Consider the following 25268-nt stretch of genomic DNA (forward strand, 5'->3'; position numbering starts at 1 on the left):
TAGTAACCCACTTGATGAGCAAACCCCACAGTATTTTTGGGCGCTACAGGGATCTTTAGCTTAGGTAAAAGAAGTGTTGCTGCAGAGTAAATGGAGGAAGCTAAAAACAGAAAAGAATAAAATGCAGAGAGAGAGAGAAGCAACCAGCTTAACCATAAAAGTTATTTATTGAATAATAGTGATAACTACACAAGCAGAGCCTAAACCAACATAACAGTTACATTATTAAAGGTTAATACCTGAGGTAGAAAAGAAAACAGAGAGTGAGAGAGAGGGATCTCATCAGTGGTGACCTGGAGTTGGTTTGCACCGGTTTGTGCGAACCGGTTGTTAAATTTTGAAGCGAGTTTAGAACTGGTTGTTAAAGGGTTGGGCAAATTCCAGCCCGTGGGCCACATCCGGCCTGCGGGACCATCCCGTCCAGCCAGCCTCAGCTCTCGGCTGGGGAGGCTCTCCTGAGAATCCCTTTTTAATTTTTACTCACCCAGCGGCGCTCCGGGTCTTCGGCGGCACTTCGGCGGTGGGTCCCTTACTCGCTCTGGGTCTTCGGCACTTCGGCAGCTGGTCCTTCAGTGCCACCAAAGACCCAGAGCGACTGAAGGAACCAGTTCTTCAGCTTTTGGCATCTCATCACTGGGTCTCACCCACTCCATGAGGCTTGAACTGGTCGGGGTTCCCAGGTGATGGTGGTAGCTCAGGGTCCTGATTGCTGGAGACAGGCAGAGCCCCCAGCATGATCAGTCAGGAGATGGCGTCCCAGTGAAACTGATGCAGAGTTTGGATCCATGGATCAGAACACTGACTGGAGGGTGAGTAGAGATTTTTGTAGAGAAAATACAATGGTTCAAGGGAGAACACTAGATTTGTTTATAGGTAAACTGATGATTTAAGGGTTTTCTTTAGACTAGACAATAGGAGCTGATCACTCTTGGTTATGGGTGGTGTTTTCTTCCAGGGAGCTCACAATGCAACCAGGCTGCTTCAGTATTTTGGATATCAGTCAAGGATTTATTACTAGAACTGGTCTGATAATTGCTGAGATGGGTGTGTGCAGGCATAGGTTCATTAACATCTGAAGCAGAGATTCCCATGATGCCATGCTTCCCTGCTTTTCTGGTCCCAGGGTTCAGTGCAGTTCTCTGTTCTTCATTCTTTATGCTAATCCCTGTCCCATCTTTCATGCAGATGAGGCTAGGGGAGTTGTCTCTGTTCTTCATTCTGTATGCTATTGGAGATGTCTTAATCTTGTCACCCTTGTCAGGAGGGGTCTAGGTGTGTCTCCCAACGCCCTTCACTGCTCTCTGCAAGCCTTTTCTCTGATCGGTTTTGGTTCAAGCAGAGACTGGTAGTGGGGGGGTGTCTTTCATGAGTTAGACAGGCTAGATACTACGCCGTGGTTCCCCAAAAACACTGAGCTGACTGGTATCAAGTCCCCCCATAAGGTTCCAGAGTAAAAGTGAGAGAGCAACATAAGTAACCAAACAACATCCAGTCACGGAGAGTTAAGCACCTACTCATTAATCACCGTAAGCATTTATTCATTTATACATTTATAGAAGGTCCATGGGCACTTTGAGGTAAAAATATACCCTTTGATGTATGACATGTAAAGCATACAGTGTAAATCTTAAAAACCAATTTCCTGCAAAGAGTTACAAAGTTGAAGAGAAATAGTTTATGGGAAAAAAAAGTCTCCATAAATCCTCTGGAATTTCATTCTGAAATAGCTTTCTTCCTGGTGGTGTGTTAGTTTGAAATCAAATGTGTTAATTTATTATTGCTTTTTAATTGGAATGCTGATATTTTCTTTAGCTCAGAAATTTTACCAAATACCTCATCATGGGGTAATTCTAGAAACAGCCTGCAAGGTCTGGCCATCCTTGTTTGTTGCAGCCAGTTCTTTGCTGGGTTGCCTTCAAAATGAAGGAATGAACACAGGGGCAATTGTTTATTAAATGAAAGTCTTCTCCATATATCTTCAAAAATATTTTAGTTTTGAATCCTGTTTTCAAAAGTTGTGGTTTTTCCTGTATAGTATTTGTAGCTTAAATTGATCTTATTTGTGTATGAAAAATGTTTGCTCGTTTGAAGGAGAGGTATTTGTCAAGTTAAAGCTGATGGTAAAGCTGTGTTACAGAGCTAAATGTTGCCCTCTAGGCACAGCCCTATGTAGGGGCCAGTGCAGAACTATGTTGCTCTACAGGGCGCTCTAGGAGCCCCAGTATCTCCATGAGCTCTCCAGTGCGTAGAGAGTCTACGGAGGCTGCACCATCCTTTAGGATGATGCAGCCTGCTCACTAGAATGAGCACCAGTCTGTTCTTCAGGCCAGTGAAGAAAAGAGCAGGGCCATGGTCATACGTCCTCCCTGCTGACTTTGGGTGTATGAACGATGCAGTCCCTGCAGTCACTTAACTCTGTATAAACCAAGGAGCTACTCACTGACCCATGTCCCAAAGACCACTCTCTAGTCTAAGGATTCCAGTCCCTTTTCTTCAGGACTTCAGTTCTGTTTCTTCCAACTATTTAATGTATCGCTATGCCCTTTCCTCCCTGACCCAGGTTCTCCTGCAGGGTTACATTCACCTGAGAGTCATAAACTAGGTTCTTTGCTCTGCCCTTGAAACTCCTGTAGGAGCCTAATGATGCCCTGCAGCTCTCATTCTGAACTGCTTTCTGTGAGGACCATCTGATCTTCCAGCAGTTCCTAGCCTTGCAGCCTCAGCTGGGAGGCAGCTGATGAGTCACTGACCGGGTTGGGCCCAACTCTTCTTAAAGGCCATTCCACCTGTGAAAGACTGTAACTGTGACTGGCTGCCCAGGATAGCCAAGTGGGGAGACCACTTGTGTCATCCCATCCTGTGGCCCTATGCAAGGGCCAGTCACAGTCTGGCTCTAAGGCTGGCAAGCTTCTTTAAAGCCAACTGTAGTGGCCTTTCTATTTTACAAATACTCAGTTGCGCAAGGATAACACTTAAATAAAAACTGAGTATAGAATTACTATTCTGAAGCATTTAAATAACAGCAATTAAGCTGGAAAAACCCTTTTATGTTATTTGCTCCATCTTCCTGCCCCTGCAGGATTTATTACATTTTATGGCCTAATTTGTTCAGGTTTATTGATTAAATGCTACATATTGGGCCAAATTCATCCCTGCTTTTAACTCCATGGATTTCAATATAGTTGGACGAGATATCATTTTGGCCAAGTGTCTTTTACAGAATATTGGGAATAATATTTCTTGTCTTCGGATTGGCTGACATCAGTGTTTCAAAATTCTCCCACAGCAAGGAATTTTTTAAACATCCAAGGTCAATACTGAAGTCTAGGGCAAGTACAGATCTTATCAAACAAACACTGATTGCCTGGGAACTATGATGTCAAGAGTCCATACTGGTGTGATGGGCCAGAAGCTGCATGGGGCAGTAGACAGGGCACAAGATCAGCTTTCAGGAAATCTGGGTTCTTTTCCAGGATCTGCCACTGGCTCACTTTCAACCTTAGAACTAAGCACTTAATTGTACTGTGCCTCAGTTTCTCTCTCAATAAAATGGGGATAGCACTACTCCCCCTCCCCTTTGTAGAGAACCTTGAGATGTACAGACTGATTATTATTATTATTATTACTGTCAGTGGTGGCATCAAATGTTGATCCAGTTATAACTGGAATATGTAAATAAACCAAAGTACTAACAGAAGCCATTCTCCCATAAACATGCATGTACTTAACTCTATATGCATAAACAATTTCAACTGATTTCAATGAAACTACTCACATAGCATAATTAAGCACATATTTAAGTGTTTGCAGGATCAGGCTAGAATGTTCTACCCGTTGTCTTCTGATTCTTAAAGAAGCCTCTACTGTAATAAGAAAAAATAATAATAGACGTCAAAGTGATATCATAGGGAAGTTCATGCCACTATACATTTAACTCTACACCACCCCCCTCTGCTGAATGGTTATTCTTAACTGGGTCCACAAACCCCAGCATTAAGGTTAGTTGTGGTAAATATTGGCTCTGACATTGATATTGTCAATAAATCTTTGCTGACCAAACCCAGTAATTCTTATTTGCATATTTGCCTACAGTATTTTGGATTCAGCCCCAAAAGCTTAGTGTTAAATTCTGTTTGTTAATAAGGAGCCTTAATCATGACAGACTCCACTGTGAATTACTGACGATGAAGGATATCAAACTGACCTATTTCTGAGTGTCCCATTCCATTGCTAAAATTGTTAATATTAGAGCTGGGTGAAAAACTGATTTATTTTTTCTGCTAAAATTTTAACTATGGGAATTGTTCCAGTTTGCAGGGGAAGATTTTTTTTCCCCCAATAAAATTTTCTGACCAGGCTCTCAACCTTCGGGGGGGAAAAAAATCACACATCTTTGTTGAAAAAATGTTGATGCTTTTATCAGAAATATTTTATAACAAAGTTCTAACCAGTTCTAACTAGGCTATTGAATAGTTTTGGAATGAAGGGGCCCGAAGTGATGATTGCTTTGAGTCCACTGAAACAATCTCAATCTGGACTCAGAAGAGAGTCCACCCACACTGCACTCTGCAATCTAATAACATTCAGGTTTAGATTTAGAATGACTTCCCTGTCCTGCTTGTTTCAGTAACATTTTACATTTCTTCTTTATATAGTTGATGGATTAGACAAGGCTTCAATTGCAAATTCTGATGGGCCAACCCCAGGATCCCAAACCCCTCCTTTCAAGAGAAAAGGAAAACTCTCTACCATTGGCAAAATCTTTAAACCTTGGAAATGGAGGAAGAAGAAGACCAGTGACAAATTTAAAGAAACATCAGCAGGTATGTGTATGGTCATTTGTTAACTGTAAAAATTGTTTTCATAGATTGCTCAATTTTTAAGGCCAGAATGCTTCAAAAGGTACCGAAGTTTGTTAGATGCTAAAGTGACATTGTAAAGAGTTTTAGGCCCAATATTTGACATTCCTTAACTGATTCTTACCAGGTGAGGAATAACCTAATTCAAATTCTATCATCAGTTCTGTCACTAAGAACTTTGCTAAATAAACAGCAATTTTTTTTACCTCTGCATTTCATATTCTTTTAACGTAGAAAATATATGTTTATTCATGAACACAGGGCCATATGCTACCTTCCCCCAGAGAAACTTGGGATGGACAGGTAAAATATTCCCCCACCAGTCGGTGACTCTGTACTCTAGGATTTGTTCTGTAGCTGCTTCCAGACAGAATGTGTAATATGAGACTGTGACAGGTTGGGTCACAGAAACCCCCTTCGGACTGCCACGTGATGTGCTGAGACTACCTCTAAGCCCGTTTTCCCCGGCAGCTTGGGACTTCAGTACCTTGCCTGGTTTGAGTCAGACACATTAGCCTGATACAAACGCAGACCCAGGTCTGAACCACGTCCCCCAGAAGCTGCAGGCTTAACTGAAAACAGCTTAAGAAGTGCTCCTGTCTCCAACACCCAGATACCCAGTTCCCAATGGGATCCAAACCCCAAATAAATCCTTTTTACTCTGTATAAAGCTTATACAGGGTAAACTCATAAATTGTTCGCCCTCTATAACACTGATAGAGAGAGATGCACAGCTGTTTGGTCCCCCAGGAATTAATTACTTGCTCTAGGTTCATTAAAATAAGTAAAAAGTGATTTTATTAAATATAAAAAGTAGGATTTAAGTGGTTCCAAGTAATAACAGACAGAACAAAGTAAATTGCCAAGCAAAATAAAACAAAAACACGCAAGTCTAAGCCTAATACAGTAGGAAACTAAATGCAGGTAAATCTCACCCTCAGAGATGTTCCAGTTAGCTTCTTTGACAGACTAAACTCCTTCCTAGACTGGGTCCAGCAATCACTCACACCCATGTAGTTATTGTCCTTTGTTCCAGTTTCTTTCAAGCATCCCTTTGGGGTGGAGAGGCTATCTCTTGAGCCAGCTGAAGATAAAATGGCGGGGTTTCCAGGGGCTTATATAGTCTTTCTCTTGTGGGTAGAAACCCCTCTCTTTTCCTGTGTAAAATCCCCTCAACAAGATGGAGTTTTACAGTCACCTGGGCAAGTCACATGCCCATGCATGACTCAGTCCTTTACAGGCCGCCACTGTTTACATGTTAGTTTGAACATTCCCAGGAAAGCTCAGATGTGGATTGGTGTCTCTCAAGGTCCATTGTTAGCTAAGTACTCCCAATTACTTGAATAACCCCTTCACACTATGTTGACCGAATCTGCCTTATGTGCTTCCTACAGCAAACACTTTAAATACAAGCATAGAGCCAACACTCATAACTTCAGATATAAAAATGATACATGCATGCGAATAGGATGAATACATTCAGCAGAACATAACCTTTGCAAAGATATGTTACGTGGCATATCCAGCATAAAACATATTCCAGTTATGTCATATTTACACTCCTAAGCATATTTCTATAAAGCATTATGGGATGCAACGTCACAGTGGCCACAAGTCCTCATCAGCAAACAGCTGATTTAATACACACTGTGGGTTTGAGCTGTACATATAGTTCATAAAATCAGTCAGAATTCGTAAGTCGTACATAGATAAATTCCTCAAACTGTCACAGGTTATTAACACAGGGACCGTTACAGGCTTTATTCCCTCCCTTAAATAATAAATTGTATGCACCTCAGCAGATATTTTTCACAAAATCATACTATTAATACATCCGTAATTAAATGGCATTTTGTATTCTACATCAACTTCCTTCCTTCAAAGCATTTCTGTGAGAATGGAATATCAGTTCTCACAACACCCACGCAAGATAAAGAAGTATGATTATTCTTCACATTTTACAGATGGGGAAAACGAGGCACAGAAGTTAAGACTAACATTTTCAATAGTGTCTACTTAGTTTTTGAGGGCCTAACTTGAGGTACCTGGGGCCCAGTTTTTCAAAGATGTTTAAGACCTGTGATTCCCATTAACTTGGCTCAGGCCCAGCCTATCTCAAGAGGGATGTCTGTAAACTCAAGTACCCAAAATTAGTGGATATTTGAAAATGTTGGCCTATGCCCATATTTTTCAAAAGCATGTTCATAATCTCACATGCACCGTTTTACGTACAGGAAATACCGAATATTGAGTGCAAATCAGAGCTGTTTCTTGCCTGGCCAGTTGTTGGGCAGAGAATTTGCCTCAAAAGCTTGATCCTGCAAGGTGATGAGATGAGATGCTTGGCAGACATATATCATAAAAGAAATAAGTTCCTATTTCACTCCATTTATAGCCATGTACAGTGAAGTTTGCCATATTTTGATAGCATGAACTCTGTCCCTAACTGAGCAAATATATGCATATAGTTACTCTTGGGTGTGTTTTCAGGACCAAGGCCAGAGTTCACACCAACAAAACATTGCAGGTTCTGCTCTGCACAGCTATAAAAGGAGTGAAATGGGAACTTTTTAGAACATAAGAATGGCCATACGGGGTCAGACCAAAGGTCCATCCAGCCCAGTATGCTGTCTACCAACAGTGACCAATGCCAGGTGCCCCAGAGGGAGTGAACCTAACAGGTCATGATCAAGTGATCTCTCTCCTGCCATCCATCTCTACCCTCTGACAAACAAAGGCTGGGGACACCATTCCTTACCCATCCTGGCTAATAGCCATTTATGGACCTGACCTCCATGAATTTATCCAGTTCTCTTTTAAACCCTGTTATAGTCCTAGCCTTCACAACCTCCTCTGGCAAGGAGTTCCACAGGTTGACTGTGCGCTGAGTGAAGAAGAACTTCCTTTTATTTGTTTTAAACCTGCTACCCATTAATTTCATTTGGTGGCCCCTAGTTCTTATATTATGGGAACAAGTAAATAACTTTTCCTTATTCACTTTCTCCACACCACTCATGATTTTATATACCTCTATCATATCCCCCCTTAGTCTCCTCTTTTCCAAGCTGAAAAGTCTTAGCCTCTTTAATCTCTCCTCATATGGGACCCTTTCCAAACCCCTAATCATTTTAGTTGCCCTTCTCTGAACCTTTTCTAATGCAAGTATATCTTTTTTGAGATGAGGGGACCACATCTGTACACAGTATTCAAGATGTGGGCGTACTATGGATTTATATAAGGGCAATAAAATATTCTCCGTCTTATTCTCTATCCCTTTTTTAATGATTCCTAACATCCTGTTTGCTTTTTTGACTGCCGCTGCACACTGCATGGACGTCTTCAGAGAACTATCCACAATGACTCCAAGATCTCTTTCCTGATTAGTTGTAGCTAAATTAGCCCCCATGATATTGTATGTATAGTTGGGGTTATTTTTTCCAATGTGCATTACTTTACATTTATCCCCATTAAATTTCATTTGCCATTTTGTTGCCCAATCACTTAGTTTTGTGAGATCTTTTTCAAGTTCTTCACAGTCTGCTTTGGTCTTAACTATCTTGGGCAGTTTAGTATCATCTGCAAACTTTGCCATCTCACTGTTTACCCCTTTCTCCAGATCATTTATGAATAAATTGAATACGATTGGTCCTAGGACTGACCCTTGGGGAACACCACTAGTTACTCCTCTCCATTCTGAAAATTTACCATTTATTCCTACCCTTTGTTCCCTGTCTTTTAACCAGTTCTCAGGCCATGAAAGGATCTTACTTCTTATCCCATGACAACGTAATTTACATAAGAGCCTTTGGTGAGGGACCTGGTCAAAGGCTTTCTGGAAATCTAAGTACACTGTATCCACTGGATCCCCCTTGTCCACATGTTTGTTGACCCCTTCAAAGAACACTAATAGATTAGTAAGACATCATCTCCATTTACAGAAACCATGTTGACTTTTGACCAACAATTTATGTTCTTCTATGTGTCTGACAATTTTATTCTTTACTGTTGTTTCAACTAATTTGCCTGGTACTGACGTTCATGTGTTTTGTTTTTAAGATTGCATGGACCTTTACTCCCAATTTATTTTTTCTTACAGTTACTAGTTCATTCCCTTGAAGCGCCCTGAAATTCTGAGATGTACTTTATTCCTAGGTGTCATATTTTTTCTAAGCGCCTTCCTTATTTCTTCAATCATAGACATTTCAGAGACCTATCATCCTCTGCAACTTTCCTCTAACTAGGGCAAATCTTCCCTTTATTTCTAAATTGCTTTGATTGTTAGTCTGTAATGGGCTATTTTCCTGTAAGTTATTTAAAACAGCTTTCAAATAACTCAGTTATTTCAAATAAATTGTACTATGGTAAAGGTACAACTAGGATATGGGGTAACTTAGTTATCATGCCGATATAATGGAGCAAACAATATTTCTAGAATTTAGGTTAAAATTGTGTTTTAAAGTTACACTACAGGTAACATTTCAGATTCCGTTTCTGTTCCCATGTATATGTCAATAATTACTGCCTGATTAACAACTATATTTATTAATATTAATGTGACCATTTTAAACACTGAATAACTAATTCTGATGTGTTCATGTAAAGGATAATTGCATCAATTTTCACTTGGCCCAACTTTTAAGTTCCAATTCCTCACCTGTGGCACTTCTGGTTTTAAAAGCCTTCCTTGTCTGGATTTAATCAAACAAATAATACAAAGCAGCTGTTTACCCCATGATTAGAGTTAAACTTTAAATTGGGTCTAACACCATAACACCAGGCTCTGACCCAGCTTGAGAGAGAAAGCAGAGGCTGCTGAGTCAGATCTTGATTCATATTTGATCTGCTATATAAGAGCTATTTGTAAGATGGCTACTGTTGAAATTGGGTATTTACGTGTATGTATCATTTTTCTTTAGCAAGCTGGAAATAAGAAATCCAAAGATTATTTCTAATGTTGCCTGATCCCTTAAAATGTTAAACCCATATCATTGATAGGCCAGCAAACAAAACCCCACACAACCATACATCACATTCAGTAAACACAATGCACAGGGATCTAGATGCGCAAATGTTGGGTAATTGGATATGGAACGTTTAATTTCTGTGACAGTGGTTTGACTCCAGACCAGGAGGGCAGCAACAGTAAACTATTACCAAAGGTTGTAAAGACCAAGATGTAAAGGCTGTCTTGTAAGGATGAGCCTAGTAAGGCAGATGCTTTATATTTGGAAGTTATCTTGTCTTAAAATGGAAACTGTGATTAACATTTAAAAGGTCTCAAAAATGGGGAATATTGTGGCTGGGGCCATTGTGAGACCGAAAGGCCTGTCTTGCCCCATATGGAAAAATTCTATGGAATGGCCCAGGAATTAAATGTATGGAGTACTATAAAAATTAATAGGGTCGTTATTATTATGTATCATTTATGATTTGTGTTCCCATAGCAGCTAGGATCCCTAGTTATGGAAAAGAAGCTCATTGTGTTAGGCACTGTACAAACACAGAACAAAAAGATGGTCTGAGATTACTTTTAAAACATATATCGTAAAACAGAGGGTAATCTCTTTTAAGTAGTTTTTTAATCATTCTTAGAATTCTATAGAAGGACTATAATTCCCTATTGTATTGTATATCATGGTGCAAAAAACACATGGAAAGTGAATCAATTTCTGTTAAATTCAGTAACACTTTTGCATGTTCTATACATTACTTGTGATTTTGAATACTCTGCTCACACTGGCTGCAGAAGGAAAACATTAGGACAAATAAAAGTAATCTATCAGACTTTTTTTTAAGGACAGAGAGGAGAGGGTTTGAAATATGTAAGCTAACTTCTTTTTACAAAGACCACCTCTTGGACTTCTATTTTGGCAGCGTGGCTTTGTTTGATATAGCAGAGTACAGCAGAGAGGAAAAGCAGAATCACTTTCCTGGAACACTTTTAAATCATGCAAACTGTTTTCTTCATTTCAGCAGCGATTTCACAACACAGTCCTTCAGGTCTGAGAGACCAAAACAGTATTATAGATTAGGTTTAATTTTTTGCCTCTTCACGATTTCAATTTTTTAACTTTTTCATCTTCAGATTACAGTATAGAGCTCTATTCTGCAGGTAGAACTCACATACAGGTTAAGAGATTTTACATTGAAAAAGTGGCGGACACACAATGTGCTTGGTAATGAAGGAGAATAGACCATGGGTATGTGCTAGTAGATAATTACATGGATCTGAAAGCTCTTGTTGGAGAGCTCTGTCAACTGGATCATTGTTTTCATCAAACCCATTTTATAAGACTTTTTAAGTCTTCTAATGAGCTGTGGAAATTAATGACGCAAAAAAGGTAATGCTAATGTAAAGATCCCTCTAGCAGGGAATGACAGAAATAGAAAGGAGTTTAGGATCTGTCACCTGCATGGATATTAATTCCTTTCCCTCAGTGACAAGGTTGGCAGCTGAACTTCTCTATTAACTTGGCTTTATTAGCCACAACCAAATAGTGGACCTGACTGTAAAGCACCTCCTGAACTAAGTTTCCTCCACTCCCAAAAGGACTTTCAGGTGCATAGAATTTTTCAGAAATGGGCCGAGTTGTCCTTTAACTTTTATTTCATCATCTTGACTTGGCATTTGGCTAAGGCTTCCTACTACAAGCCCTTACAATATGCAATTCAAGCCAGTATACAGCATTCTGCCCCCCCCCTTTTTTTTTTACTGAATGTTTACAAAAAATAATTCTAAAAGCAAAAGTTTTTGTATAACCCAACACTTTAGAATTTATAATATTTCCTTGCCTTTCTTATTCACAAAGTGCTAACAGAGAAAATTCTCTGCATATTCTAGAGAATGAAGTTAACATAGTAAACAGCAGACCCAGGAACTTGTGGTATTTGCTTTAATATTTAGTAGACTGGTTATTTTTTTTATTTTTCCTAATGAGTACATAAATTCTATTTTAATTAAAGACTAAGGGCCTGATTCTCCACTCTATTTAACTGATGATATGACTGTGAAATTCCGTTTACTTCTATGCAATTACACCATTAGGATAGAATGGAGGATCAAGTCCCAGATTTTTAAATGTATTTTTTTGTATTTATTTATACATAAATGTGTATTTTATTTATTTGTAGTGAACATATGCACAAAAATGCATTGTTGCCAATGTTTTCAACATTTACTGGGGTTTTTTTTAAAGCCCAAACTCCTGGAGTCATGTTATTACCTGAGACTCTCAGCTTTCACTTTAAAGAAAATTTAGATTACTAACCCTCTTGGTTGCAGAGAAAAACTTGAATATGTGAACCTGAAAGGCTCAAAAAAGTAAAAAGAACCCCAATTTTTAAAAAAGTTGTATTTAATACACTCCATGATTTTTGGGAGTCTGACTCATGATTTTGAATGCCTGGGTTTTGCAATACTGCACATGTACACTACTGTAGCCTGTGTGTTGTTAAGATAGGTTCACAAAAAATGGTGTGTGAACTTTGGACAATCTGGCCTGAAGTATTTAACTTTAAGAAAGAAAGTGTAAAGGAAATACACTACCTCATTCTACATGAATAAAATAGTTTATAATATGCATAGAATTTTAATAAATCTATAATCATAAGGCCATTAAGTGATCTATATTTGCTACCTTATCTTATTGTTCTTACTCAAGCAAAACTCTCATTGGGTTCTGTTGGAGTTTGCCTGATTAAGAGCTGCAGAACGCAGCACTAAATAATCAAATAGTGCACATCTTTAAATATACACTACACAGTCTTCTAGGTTTGTTACTGTCTGCAAATATATTTTCACAGCACAAAACATATCAAGAAGCGGGGTTGAACTGAGGAGAAAATGGTGCTGGTACGCTTCCAGCCTCTGCATACAAAATAAGATCCACCCTTGCAAGTCACCAAAATGAGATGCTGCTCACAGTACATTGTGGAAATGTGAAAATATGACCATGCATGATCTCTGGGCTCTTTCAGCTTGATTCCCCTTGGAATGGCTTGGTTATGCCCCTTGGATCTGCTACGTTCCTTAGACTTGGTTTCTTGATTTGCGGCAGGGAATGAGGGGTGATAGTGTCAAATGCATTCCACACATTTGATACCAAAATGAATATTCACTCATAGTAAATTGCACAGATTTGTGATATTTTTGTTTTTTTTACATGAGGAATGAGCTAGTTAACTATCAGGACATTTAAATGATCACTAGGCATCTGAATTAACACTTCCCTATGATGACTGGGCCCTTTCACATCTTAGAGCTATTGTTCCAGGCTCAGGAAGACATTTCTGCATCAATTACATTTTTGAGGTTTTCTTCACAACCATAACAGTGAGAGAGACTTCCTTTGTTTAAAAAAAAAAAAAAAAAAGAAAGCTAAGATTCTGGACAACAAGATAGTACATTAAGAGAGGTGCGAGTGTGCTCTACTACCTCCATCAGAGCCCTGTCAAGAAAACACTCCACTCTGATTCACATAAGTTGATCCATTGACAAGATATTCTTATTTTTTCCCTTTTCTTTAAGATTTTTAATAGAGATGAGCCCAAATAAACCTCTGGAATGGAATATGGGAAAATTCAGAACCAGATTTAGAGCTGAACATTGTGGCTCACGCACACTGTTGTTGTTTAAAGAAATGTCAGTTGGGAAAATAGGATTGCAAACCTCTCCTCCTCCCACCACTCAGATAGCAGTAACGGTCAAACAAAAATGCTCAAAAGAAAGGAGTCAGAGGCAAAGCTAGCATGTCTAAACCTATACCATTTTAAACCCATGTTGTTACACCTCTATCCCGATATAACGCGGTCCTCGGGAGCCAAAAAATCTTACCGCGTTATAGGTGAAACTGCATTATATCGAACTTTCTTTGGCTTCGAGCATTTCCGTTATTCATAGTCACTTCCTACCCCTTGACTGACCCCTCAGAACCCCCAACCCTCCTTCCCCCGCTCCCTGTCCTCTGATAGGCCCCCCGGGACTCCAACGCTCCCATTCCCTGACTGCCCCGCCCCCAGAACCTCCGAACCATCCAACCCCTCCTGCTCCCTGTCCCCTGACCGCCCCCCAAGACCTTCTGCCCCTTATCCAACCCCTCGGCCCCAGCCCAGCACCCTTAACACGCCGCTCAGAGCAGCGTGTCAGAGCCAGACTTGCCGATCTGCCAGAGTGAGCAGTCCCCCCTCCCCCCCCCGAGCACTGCTTTACCGTGTTATATTGGGTCGCATTATATCGGGGTAGAGGTGTATTTGTACTGCACTTTGAAAGTGTAAAGTATTATTGAACTGTTTAATATTAATTACTTTGTTCCCAAGTGCAGCCACATCTCCTTACACTGAAGACTCTGAGGGTCTCTCTTCACTGTACAGTTACCTCAGGCTCTTACTCAACTGTTCTCTCAAACTTCCCTCCTGTCTACATAGAAAACCTCTTCAGCTGACTGTGGTGGTGCTTTCAACCTGGGCTAGCTGGCCTGTCTGAGAGCGGCAGGCCAGCACTCAGGTGTTGCTATCACTTGGGCTGGTAACCCACCCAATCTGAAGTAAGGACACAAGCTAAATCGCTCCAGTGCTAATAATCCTCCAGTGCCTTCCCACATTTCCCCCTGTGTGCCCAGAAGGACGGACAAGTTCTCCCACAATTCACTGAGAAAGAACCACAGAGCGGTTCAGCTTACTGCAGCACAAAGAACTATAGGCCATGTCTTCAAAAGTCTTAGCAACACACGTAGATGAGCACAGCACCAATGAGGACCTAGTAACTCGGCTAGGGGTTTGCAATGTGGCTGCTCCCACCCAGCCTAGGCCAACCTGAGTGCTCAGGCCCAGGTGCCAAATCACCCAAGTTAACTCTGCAGTGAAGAAATATTCTTATCTACTATGGAGCCTGTTGTCAAGACGTATGCACACAAAAGACCTATAGGAATGACTTGATCTGCTCTTAAATTCTCTAAATAGATAGAATAACGTTTATAGACTCATATTAAATTCTATAGTACTTTTCCTTAAAGGTGGGGTTTGAAGTGAAACCTCATTTGGGCTGAATGCATCCTATCATAAGCTGCTTCCTGGAGATAAAAAGTTCATCCTTATACCTACTGAAGAGAGATTCCTAGGAAAAGCAGAAGTTAAAATGTTGCATTTGCTTAGCAGGTGGCTCTTGTTGCCCCACCAATTAATGCAGCAGGAAAGATATTACCTGCTGATCTATGATGGAAAAGGAGCAGGGAGGTCACAGGTGCAGGGCAGAAGGGCCTCTTCCCCAAACAGCTGGGAGGGGAGATTTACCTGTGTTTTGGACAGAGGTGTGGCTGTGTGTATTACAACTATGAAGGTAGCACTTGGCCTAAGATTATTAGCAGAATTATTGTCCTGTTTTTAGCTTGTTCTCTTAAAGGCCTAATAAATATCCTACCCTGGTAAATATGTGTATAGGGAGAAGACTTCTTATCAGTCAGAAAATAGAATGTCAGAGAGTCTTTCAAGTGACTTCACTGGGCTTTGGATCAGTCCTTTGAAATAGGGCCTTGGTATAGGCTTGACCAGGCTGTATCATGCAGTTTTTTTACAAAATCTTCACGTAATCGTATTGTGCTAAGAGCTGAAAAATCTACATAACATATGGTGCAAATATTTCAAAAGATGGAGAACCAGATATGGAAATATTTGTACTGATGTGGAATGATGGTTGGAATTTTTCCCTTTAGCAACATATTTTCCATGCTGTATCTCATAAAATCCATTCACTGTGAACCTAGTTGTGCACTTTCTGTATAAAGGGCTTTTAAAATAATGTAAAAACAAACAGTGAATGGCATCAACTCAAGATTTTTCCTCTCAGTGTCTATTTGCTGGAGAGCAAAAGAAGGCAGCAGTTTATATCTTGGCATGAAGCAGCTGCCACTTCAAAGCCCCATGGTAAGAGTATATGGAATTGGGGCCAGAAACCATTTTTAGCCTGATTAGATCAGGATTAAGACCAGAGAAAAACTCAAAACTAAATCACAATCAGCTGGGGCTCATCTTGGAAAGACCAAAACAAAAAAAATTGGCAGGTATCTAGGCTCTCAGATTACTTTTTAAATGGAAGAATGGGGTTTTTAAGACCGCTTGAGGCTTATGATTACTGAATGGCACGAAGCATTCTTTTTGCAATAAATAAATAAAGTTGATTCTTCACCTTTCCATGAAAAGTAAGTCCTATGTTGAATTGGGCTACTGCAAAAAATGTAGTAGTCAGTGGAATCCCTTGCACGAGTAGGGTTTACTGGAGTGAATGGGGGTTGCAGGATTAGGTTTACACAAAATATGCTATATTCACGCACTGTCTCACAAAACCCAACCCTTCCCATCAAGGATGAAGCCTTGGACTCACTGAAATCAGTGGAAGTTTTGCCATTGAATTCAGTGTGGCCAGGACTTCACCCTAAGATTTTTGAGCTTGCTGGAGAAGGGCCTCTGGGAACTGAGTTTGTATCACATTAGCATTTCTTCAGGCAAGCACATTGTGCTTATGGAATTGGTTGCATTTCATAATATGAGTATGGGGCACAATGCTATTTAGTTACTAGAGCTCCAAACTGAGTTTGCATTTCTATAAAACCACAAGGATCATATCATCAAGTAAAAGGCAACTATGCTATAAAGATCTCAACTCTAAGGCCAATTTTTATTAGACTTACATGAATATTGTCGACAAGGTCAGTTAGACTAGCAAACAACACTGAATTAGTTATACTGCACGAGTATATAAAACATGCTATGTTAAAATACTGTATATTGTCATATCTGTTTCACATTAATATTGTTTTAAAATCACCATATTTGATGATGGAATTTAATATAGAAGAATTATTGTGGTTTGCGTTAACAGCTTCCAGAAATGTGCTAAGTGGATTACAGTACAGGTAGAAAGCCCTGGTGTCTTGTCCCAAAAAACTGTATAATTTAAGGCCCTGAACCTGAAAAGAGATTTATTGATGTGGACCCCTATGCCCTCATGGAGTCCTTGAGACTTCAACAGGACTCCAAGTAAGCGTAAAGGTCTACAAGGGCAGATCCCTTGGCAAGACTGGGGCTTTAGTATCCGACATGGTGCTTGGAGTGGGGATGGAGAACAAAGGTAACAGCAATAAGATCTAGTGGTCACTTAGCTAGTCATGTGTACATCCTGGTGGTTAAGTTTAAAAGCATTTGCAAGGATAGAATTTCATATTGTGACCACTCTGAATAAGGAGAAGGTGGTAGCTTGGAAAATCAGAAAAAGGAGACATTTCAAACGTGGGAGACAGCATGAATAAAGATACAGAAATGCTTGTGGGAGGATCAGCTGAATAGTGCACTGAGGCTGGTGGTGTTAGTGGAGCAGGAGGGGATAGAGTTGTGTTGGGTCTACAAGGCAAATTTAAGAAATTTAAGCTGAATGTATGACAGGTTTCAGAGGGGTAGCGGTGTTAGTCTGAATAAGAAAAAGGGGAGTCCTTGTGGCACCTTGGAGACTAACAAATTTATTTGGGCATAAGCTTTCGTGGGCTAAACCCACTTCATCAGATGCATGGAGTGAAAAATACAGTAGGCAGATATAAATACACAGCACGTGAAAAGATGGGAGTTGCCTTACCGAGTGGGGGGGTCAGTGCTAACGAGGCCAATTCAATTAGGGTGAATGTGGCCTATTTCCAACAGTTGACAAGAAGGGGTAAATATCAACAGAGGAAAAATTACTTTTTGTAGTGCTAACGAGGCCAATTCAATCATGGTAGATGCGGCCCATGTAGTGAAGGAGAGAGAGCCAGCAGAAGTATTGAAAGGTGTGGGTGGGGACAACATGGTTAAATCAACAGGCAAGGAATAAAGGTAATAGTGTATCACAAAGATGTTGAATGAGAGTCAACAATGTGATGATGTTGTGAAAAAGGATGATATTCTGGAGGACTGCATTTCAGATACTGGAGGTAACTGTCCTACTCTGCTCGGCACTGGTGAAGCCTCAGCTGGAGTACTGTGTCCAGTTCTAGGCATCACACTTTAGGAAAGATGTGAACAAATTGGAGAGAGTCCAGAGGAGAGCAACAAAAATGATAAAAGGTTGAGAAAGCCTGACCTATGAGGAAAGGTTAAAAAAAAATGGGCATGTTTAATCTTAAGAAGAAGACTTAATTTTATCAGATTTCCCCTCAGTCTTTAAATATGTTAAGGGCTGTTATAAGGAGAACAGTGATCAATTGTTCTCCAGGTCTGCTGAAGGTAGGACCAAAGGTAATGGGCTTAATCTACAACAAGAAAGATTCAGGACCAATATTAGGAAAAACTTTCTAACTATAAGGGTAGTTAGCGCTGGAATAGGCTTCTAAGGGAGGTTGTGGAATCCCCCTCACTGGAGGTTTTTAAGAATAAGTTGAACAAACACCTGTCAAGTATAGACTAGGTTTACTTGGTCCTGTCTCAGTGCAGGGTGCTGGGCTTGATGACCTCTTGAGGTCCCTGCCAACCCTACATGTCTATGGTTCTGTAATTTTAGCCACTGTATTTTTAATGGACTGAGTATCAGGGAAGCCTTGTTGTAATCAAGACAGGAAATGATCAGGCATGGATGAGACTTCTAGTTGTGTCCAGATTCCCTTGGTGTATTGTAAGCGGTGTCCATCGCATAGCCTATAGTTTAGCCTGCCTAACACATTCCATTACAAGACCACTATTTTTGATTATTTATAACTTTGCCAAACTTAAGATGTTTTGGGCTCAAATTTTCCATGCTGGGTATCTGACTTGGTCTGAGTTTGTGTGTGGGCTTTTTGTTTTTGTGTTAAATTTCATCCAAAAATAATTCAGCCATTTCCGAGAATGAGAATAGGGAAAATATATATTGTTTTGCCCATGTTAAAAAAAAAAAATCTTACAAATATCCATTGAGAAGTTCTAGCAGCTTTGTGATTTGGAGTATGAGCTTGAAATTTGGTGTGTTGGGGGGAGAGCGATCACGCTGGTTTCAGGAATGTTTATCATCCCATGGAAAACCAGCCAAATTTGGCCAAATTATAAATCCCTGAAAATTGAAGTTCGCATATGCTCAATGGAGACGTCTTGAAATTTGGAGGCTACATTCTCCATAGAGTCTGTCTGCACTGAGCATGCTCCATCCTCTCTCAATAAGAACTTAAGAATGGCCATACTGGGTCAGGTCAAAGGTCCATCTAGCCCAGTATCCTATCTTCCAACAGTAGCCAATGCCAGGTGCCCCAGAGGGAATGAACAGAACAGGTAAGCATCAAGTGATCCATCCCCTGTGGCCAATTCCCAGCTTCTGGCAAACAGGGGCTAGGGACACCATCCCTGTCCATCCTGGCTAATAGCCATTGTTGGACCCCCTCCTCTATCAACTTATCTAGTTCTTTTTTGAACCCTGTTATAATCTTGGCCTTCACAACATACTCTGGCAAGGAGTTCCACAGGTTGACTGTGCGTTGAGTGAAGAAATACTTCCTTTTGTTTGTTTTAAACCTGCTGTCTATTAAATGCCTGTGTGTCAGTTGAACTGGATTTGTGCCATCCCCACAGAGCAACTGAGCTACACTAGCGGCCAGGCAGCATGGAAGAGAAGGAGGAAGAAACCTGACTAGCATGCAGAGGGTGAGAGAAGTGGGGGGCAGGCAGGAGCAAAAGCTGAGAAGTAGGGAGCAGGAGGGAGGGAAATAGCATAGGGGAGGATAGGAGCAGTGTGTACAGGGGCTGGGATTAGGAGTGGAAAGACACATGCAGGAGGATGAATGGAAGGGGGATGGGAATAAAGGGAAGAGGGAAAACGAGGGGAGTAGGAGCCAGCTGAATCAACCCCAGGGAGAGGATACAGGGGTAAGAACTAGGGTAGGATGGGAGGGCCCAGGGACAGGAGCTAGAGAGGGGGCAAAATGGTTTATAACCATTAGATCATGCCCACCTTCCACAATCTGGACTTGAACCAAGGAGATTTTTGTCTTGATATTTCTCTGCTACCAGCAAATAGCAAAACCCACTAGGAAACTGCATTTCATCCCGCCGCTTCTAGTGGCTGGGCCACATAGACAACAGCCTGATACCTCTATCAGTAACTCCCTTAGCTCTAATGGTGGAGGTCTATGCAATGCAAGGTTCCGAGCCAGCTGATGAACCACGTGGGTGTCAATATGGTTCCACAGAATTTCTGGTTTTTTTCAGTTTGCATATTTAAACTTAGGAAATTACATTCAAAAATATCTCTCAGAATGGGTGGATTCTTTTGACAGTTCTGGCCTTGTTCTCTCTTCCCCATTTTACCGATGAGGACAATAATACCATCTGACCTTACAGGGGTGTTGTGTAGGTAACTTCATTAATATTTGTGAAGCACTCAGATTCTGTGGTGAAATCACCATAGAAATGCCCATGAGGAAATTGATAATTTTCAGAGCAGTGTTTGAATGGTGTGCAGTGAACAAGACCTAGGGCCACACATTGAATAGTAAGGATTAAAAGAAAAAGAAAGAACAACAACTTGTTCAGTGAGCACCATTCATCCCAGGCACTGAATGAGGCAGAGATCCTATGGAAAAAATAGCATGTGATCATGTAATGAAAGGTTTTGTCATAATGCCTAGGCATAAGGGGGCTGAATTAAGGCACAGGCAATCTTAGTTCTGGCATTTCCTGACTTTTGAGTGCTTGACTTGTACATTCTTAAGTCTTCTAAAATAGTTTTTTTGGATTTAATTATTGTCTTAAGTGAATGAATCCCAGCATAAGTGCATTTACTTTTTGAAAATATTGGATTGTGAAATGCAGTGTAATGTAAAATCTAATATCTGTGATATGCCATAAATTATTATTAAGATTCAACCTTATTAGATGCTGGCGTCTTTTCATATTAAGGTAACGTAAGTAGACACAATACACTTCTTATACAAGAGTACAGAATCTTGGTCAGATGTATTTGTTATGCAACCTTTTTTGTTCATAGGAACTAAATTCATAGCAAATATGAATGTAATTTCTAATGTTCTTTCCAATAATCAAATAAATTGAGAACATTATATTATCGTGCTGGGCTAACAGAACGTAAGTTATTTAAAGTAATTTATAAAACACAGTCAGTTAATACTAGGAATGATGAAGGATCAAGACCATAGCCTCCTTCCGCATGAATTTCCCAGTCTTTAAAATGGGGATAAATGTATTTAAGGGGTGCTGTGAAGCTTACATAATCATAGAACAGGAAGGGACGTCGAGAGGTCATCTAGTCCAGTCCCCCGCATTCATGGCAGGACTAAGTATTATCTAGACCATTCCTGACAGGTGTTTGTCTAACCTGCTCTTAAAAATCTCCAATGATGGAGATTCCACAACCTCCCCTAGGCAATTTATTCCAGTGCTTAACCACCCTGACAGTTAGGAATTTTTTCCTAATGTCCAACATAAACCTCCCTTGCAGCAATTTAAGCCCATTGCTTCTTGTCTTATCCTCAGAGGTTAAGAAGAACAATTTTTCTCCCTCCTCCTTGTAACAAGCTTTTATGTACTTGAAAACTGTTATCATGTCCCCCCAGTCTTCTCTTTTCCAGACTAAACAAACCCAATTTTTTCAATCTTTCCTCATAGGTCATGTTTTCTAGACCTTTAATCATTTTTGTTGTTCTTCTCTGGACTTTCTCCAATTTGTCCACATCTTTCCTGAAATGTGGCTCCCAGAAATGGATACAATACTCCAGTTGAGGCCTAATCAGCACGGAGTAGAGCGGAAGAATTACTTCTCGTGTCTTGCTTTACAATACTGCTAATACATCCCAGAATGTTGTTCGCTTTTTTTGCAACAGCGTTACACTGTTGACTCATATTTAGCTTGTGATCCACTATGACCCCATTTTTCCACTGAATGCTTCCGATGAAGTGAGCTGTAGCTCACGAAAGCTTATGCTCAAATAAATTTATTAGTCTCTAAGGTGCCACAAGTCCTCCTTTTCTTCTTACTATGACCCCCGGATCCCTTTCTGCAGTACTCCTGCCTAGGCAGTCATTTCCCATTTTGGATGTGTGCAACTGATTGTTCCTTCCTAAGTGGAGTACTTTGCATTTGTCCTTATTGAATTTCATCCTATTTATTTAAGACCATTTCTCCAGTTTGTCCAAATCATTTTGAATTTTAATCCTATGCTCCAAAGCACTTACAAACCCTCCCAGCTTGGTATCATCCACAAACGTTATAAGTGTACTCTCTATGCCATTATCTAAATCATTGATGAAGATATTGAACAGAACCAGACCCAGAACCGATCCCTGCGGGACCCCACTTGTTATGCCCTTCCAGCATGACTGTGAACCACTAATAACTACTCTCTGGGAATGATTTTCCAACCAGTTATGCACCCACCTTATAGTAGCTCCATCTAAGTTGTATTTCCCAAGTTTGTTTATGAGAAGGTCATGAGAGACAGTATCAAAAGCCTTACTAAAGTCAAGATATAACACATCTACCACTTCCCTTCTATCTACAAGGCTTCTTACACTGTCAAAGAAAGCTATCAGGTTGGTTTGACATGATTTGTTCTTGACAAATCCATGCTGATTGTTACTTATCACCGTATTATCTTCTAGGTAATATGTGTAGTAATGGTAGTACAGTGCTTTGAAAGTGTAAAGAGTTTCATCCTAATATGAAAGGAAGTGTTTCATGGTTCTTTTTATTTTTCTTTTAAAACAATTTTAAATTCAAGTGTTACCCAGTAGCATTGGAAAAACATCATCATGAGAAATGAAGAGTAAAACCAGATTATGGGTCCAATCCAGTGCCTATTGAAGTCAGTGTAAAAAATGCTATTGATTTCAGTGGAGATTGGATCAGGCCCTATAAGCAGAAAATGATACTGATCAGTCTAGTTTCACTGTCCAGGGCAAGTGAGATGCAAAAAGGAAGCAGTAAGCATAAATGCAAGAATTAAGTGAATTAGGTTCTGAAAACTGCAAGATTTTTAATCTAAATTGTTATTAGTAAAACAGGTAAGCAATTTTTTACATGCCTCCTTTATTGTCCTTGGAACCTATGTGATAGAATGATGCATTCAGTGCAGTACTATCATAAATAAACCTGCTTACTATGATGGTTAAGACCCCAGTCCTTCAACAGTATGTGCACAGGTGGGCCTTTATTTCTTTGTCATGTCCCATTGACTTTAATGGTACTCTCCAGGCGGCATAAGTGTCCACCAACACACATCTCTTTGCAAGAACTGGGCATTAATCTGTATGCTTGTCATGGCCATGATTTTTGTGAATTTCAAAAGAACCTAAGTTCTATTTTCAAAAGTGACTTAGGCCATGTCTACACTACGAAAGTACTCTGATTTTACAGAAGTCGATTTTTGGGAACAGATAGTATAAAGTCGAGTGCACGTGTCCACATTAATTCGGCACATTAATTCGGCGGTGTGCATCCACAGTACTGTGGTAAGCGTTGACATTCCGAGCTGTGCACTGTGGGTAGCTATCCCACAGTCCCCGCTGCCCATTGGAATTCTGGACTGAGCTCCCAATGCCTGATGGGGCCAAAAATTTGTCACGGGTGGTTATGGGTAAATGTCGTCAGTCAACCCTCCCTCCCTCCCTCCCTCCATGAAAGCAACAGCAGAAAATCATTTCGCGCCCTTTTCCCTGGATTGCCCTAGCCAGACACCATAACACAGCAAGCATGGAGCCCGTTCAGCTCACCGCAGCAGTTATGACCATTGTAAACACCTTGCACATTATCGTGCAGTTTATGCAGAACCAGCACCTGAAAAACCAGGTGAGGAGGTGATGGCAGCGCGGTGATGAGGACATGAACACAGATTTCTCTAAAACCGCGGTCCCCAGCAACTTGGAGATCATGGTGTTACTGGGGCAGGCTCATGCTGTGGAACACCAATTCTGGGCCTGGGAAACAAGCACAGAGTGGTGGAACCGCATAGTGTTGCAGGTTTGGGATGATTCCCAGTGGCTCTGAAACTTTCACATGCGTAAGGGCACTTTCATGGAACTTTGTGACTTGCTTTCCCCTGCCCTAAAGCACAAGAATACCAAGATGAGAGCAGCCTCACAGTTGAGAAGCGAGTGGCGATAGCCCTGTGGAAACTTGCAACACCAGACAGCTACCGGTCAGTCAGTAATCAATTTGGAGTGGGCAAATCTGCTGTGGGGGTCGCTGTGATGCAAGTAGCCAACGCAGTCATTGAGCTGCTGCTATCAAAGGTAGTGACTCTGGGAAATGTGCAGGTCCTACTAGATGGCTTTGCTGCAATGGGATTCCCTAACTGTGGTGGGGCTATAGACGGAACGCATATCCCTATCTTGGGACTGGGCCACCAGGGCAGTACATAAACCGCAAGGGGTACTTTTCAATGGTTCTGCAAGCACTGGTGGATCACAAGGGACGTTTCACCAACATCAAGGTAGGATGGTCGGGAAAGGTTCATGACGCTCGCATCTTCAGGAACTCTGGTCTGTTTAAACGGCTGCAGGAAGGGATTTACTTCCCAGACCAGAAAATAACTGTTGGGGATGTTGAAATGCCTGTGGTTATCCTTGGGGACCCAGCCTACCCCTTAATGCCCTGGCTCATGAAGCCATACCCAGGTGCCCTGGACAGTAGTAAGGAGCTGTTCAACTATAGGCTAAGCAAGTGCAGAATAGTGGTAGAGTGTGCATTTGGACATTTAAAGGGTCGCTGGCGCAGTTTACTGACTCACTCAGACCTCAGCAAAACCAGTATTCCCATTGTTATTGCTGCTTGCTGTGTGATCCACAATCTCTGTGAGAGTAAGGGGGAGACGTTTATGGCGGGGTGGGAAGTTGAGGCAAATCGCCTGGCCGCTGAATACGCGCAGCCAGACACCAAGGTGATTAGAAGAGCACAGCAGGAAGTGCTGCGCAATAGAGAAGCTTTGAAAACAAGTTTCATGACTGGCCAGGATACTGTGTGACACTTCTGTTTGTTTCTCCTTGATGAAAACCCCCGCCCTTGGTTGCCTCTAAATTCCCTGTAAGCCACCCGCCCTCCCCCGTTTGATCACAGCTTGCTTGCAAAGGAAATAAAGTCACTGTTATTTAAAAAACGTATTCTTTATTAATTGATTATAAAAATAGGGAGATAACTCACAAGGTAGCCTGGGTGGGGTGTGGTAGGAGGGAAGGAAAAGGCCACTTCAAAACTTGTTGAATGATAGCCTTCTGTTGCTTGGGCTGTCCACTGGGGTGGAGTGGTTGGGTGCCCAGAGCCTCCCACCCTGCGTTCTTGGGCATCTGGGTGAGGAGGCTATGGAACATGGGGAGGAGGGAGGACGGTTAAACAGTGGCTGTAGCAGCAGTCTGTGATCCTGCTGCTGTTCATGAACCTCCACCAGACGCTGGAGCATGTCTGTTTGATCCTGC

The 25268-nt window shown here is 41.0% G+C and overlaps 1 protein-coding gene across 5 annotated transcripts in view; it reads left to right on the plus strand.

Moving 5' to 3' along the window:
- PHACTR2 (phosphatase and actin regulator 2) overlaps positions 1 to 25268 on the plus strand; it is a 225636-nt gene that overhangs the window by 136595 nt on the left and 63773 nt on the right. For all 5 annotated transcript variants that reach the window (XM_075126787.1, XM_048844344.2, XM_048844347.2 and 2 more), the window contains exon 2: positions 4656 to 4823. In XM_075126787.1, coding sequence (XP_074982888.1) covers positions 4656 to 4823 — 168 coding nt within the window. The remainder of the gene's footprint in view (positions 1 to 4655; positions 4824 to 25268) is intronic.

The sequence above is a fragment of the Caretta caretta genome, chromosome 3 (genome assembly GCF_965140235.1).
Source record: "Caretta caretta isolate rCarCar2 chromosome 3, rCarCar1.hap1, whole genome shotgun sequence".
Classification (NCBI taxonomy): domain Eukaryota; kingdom Metazoa; phylum Chordata; order Testudines; family Cheloniidae; genus Caretta; species Caretta caretta.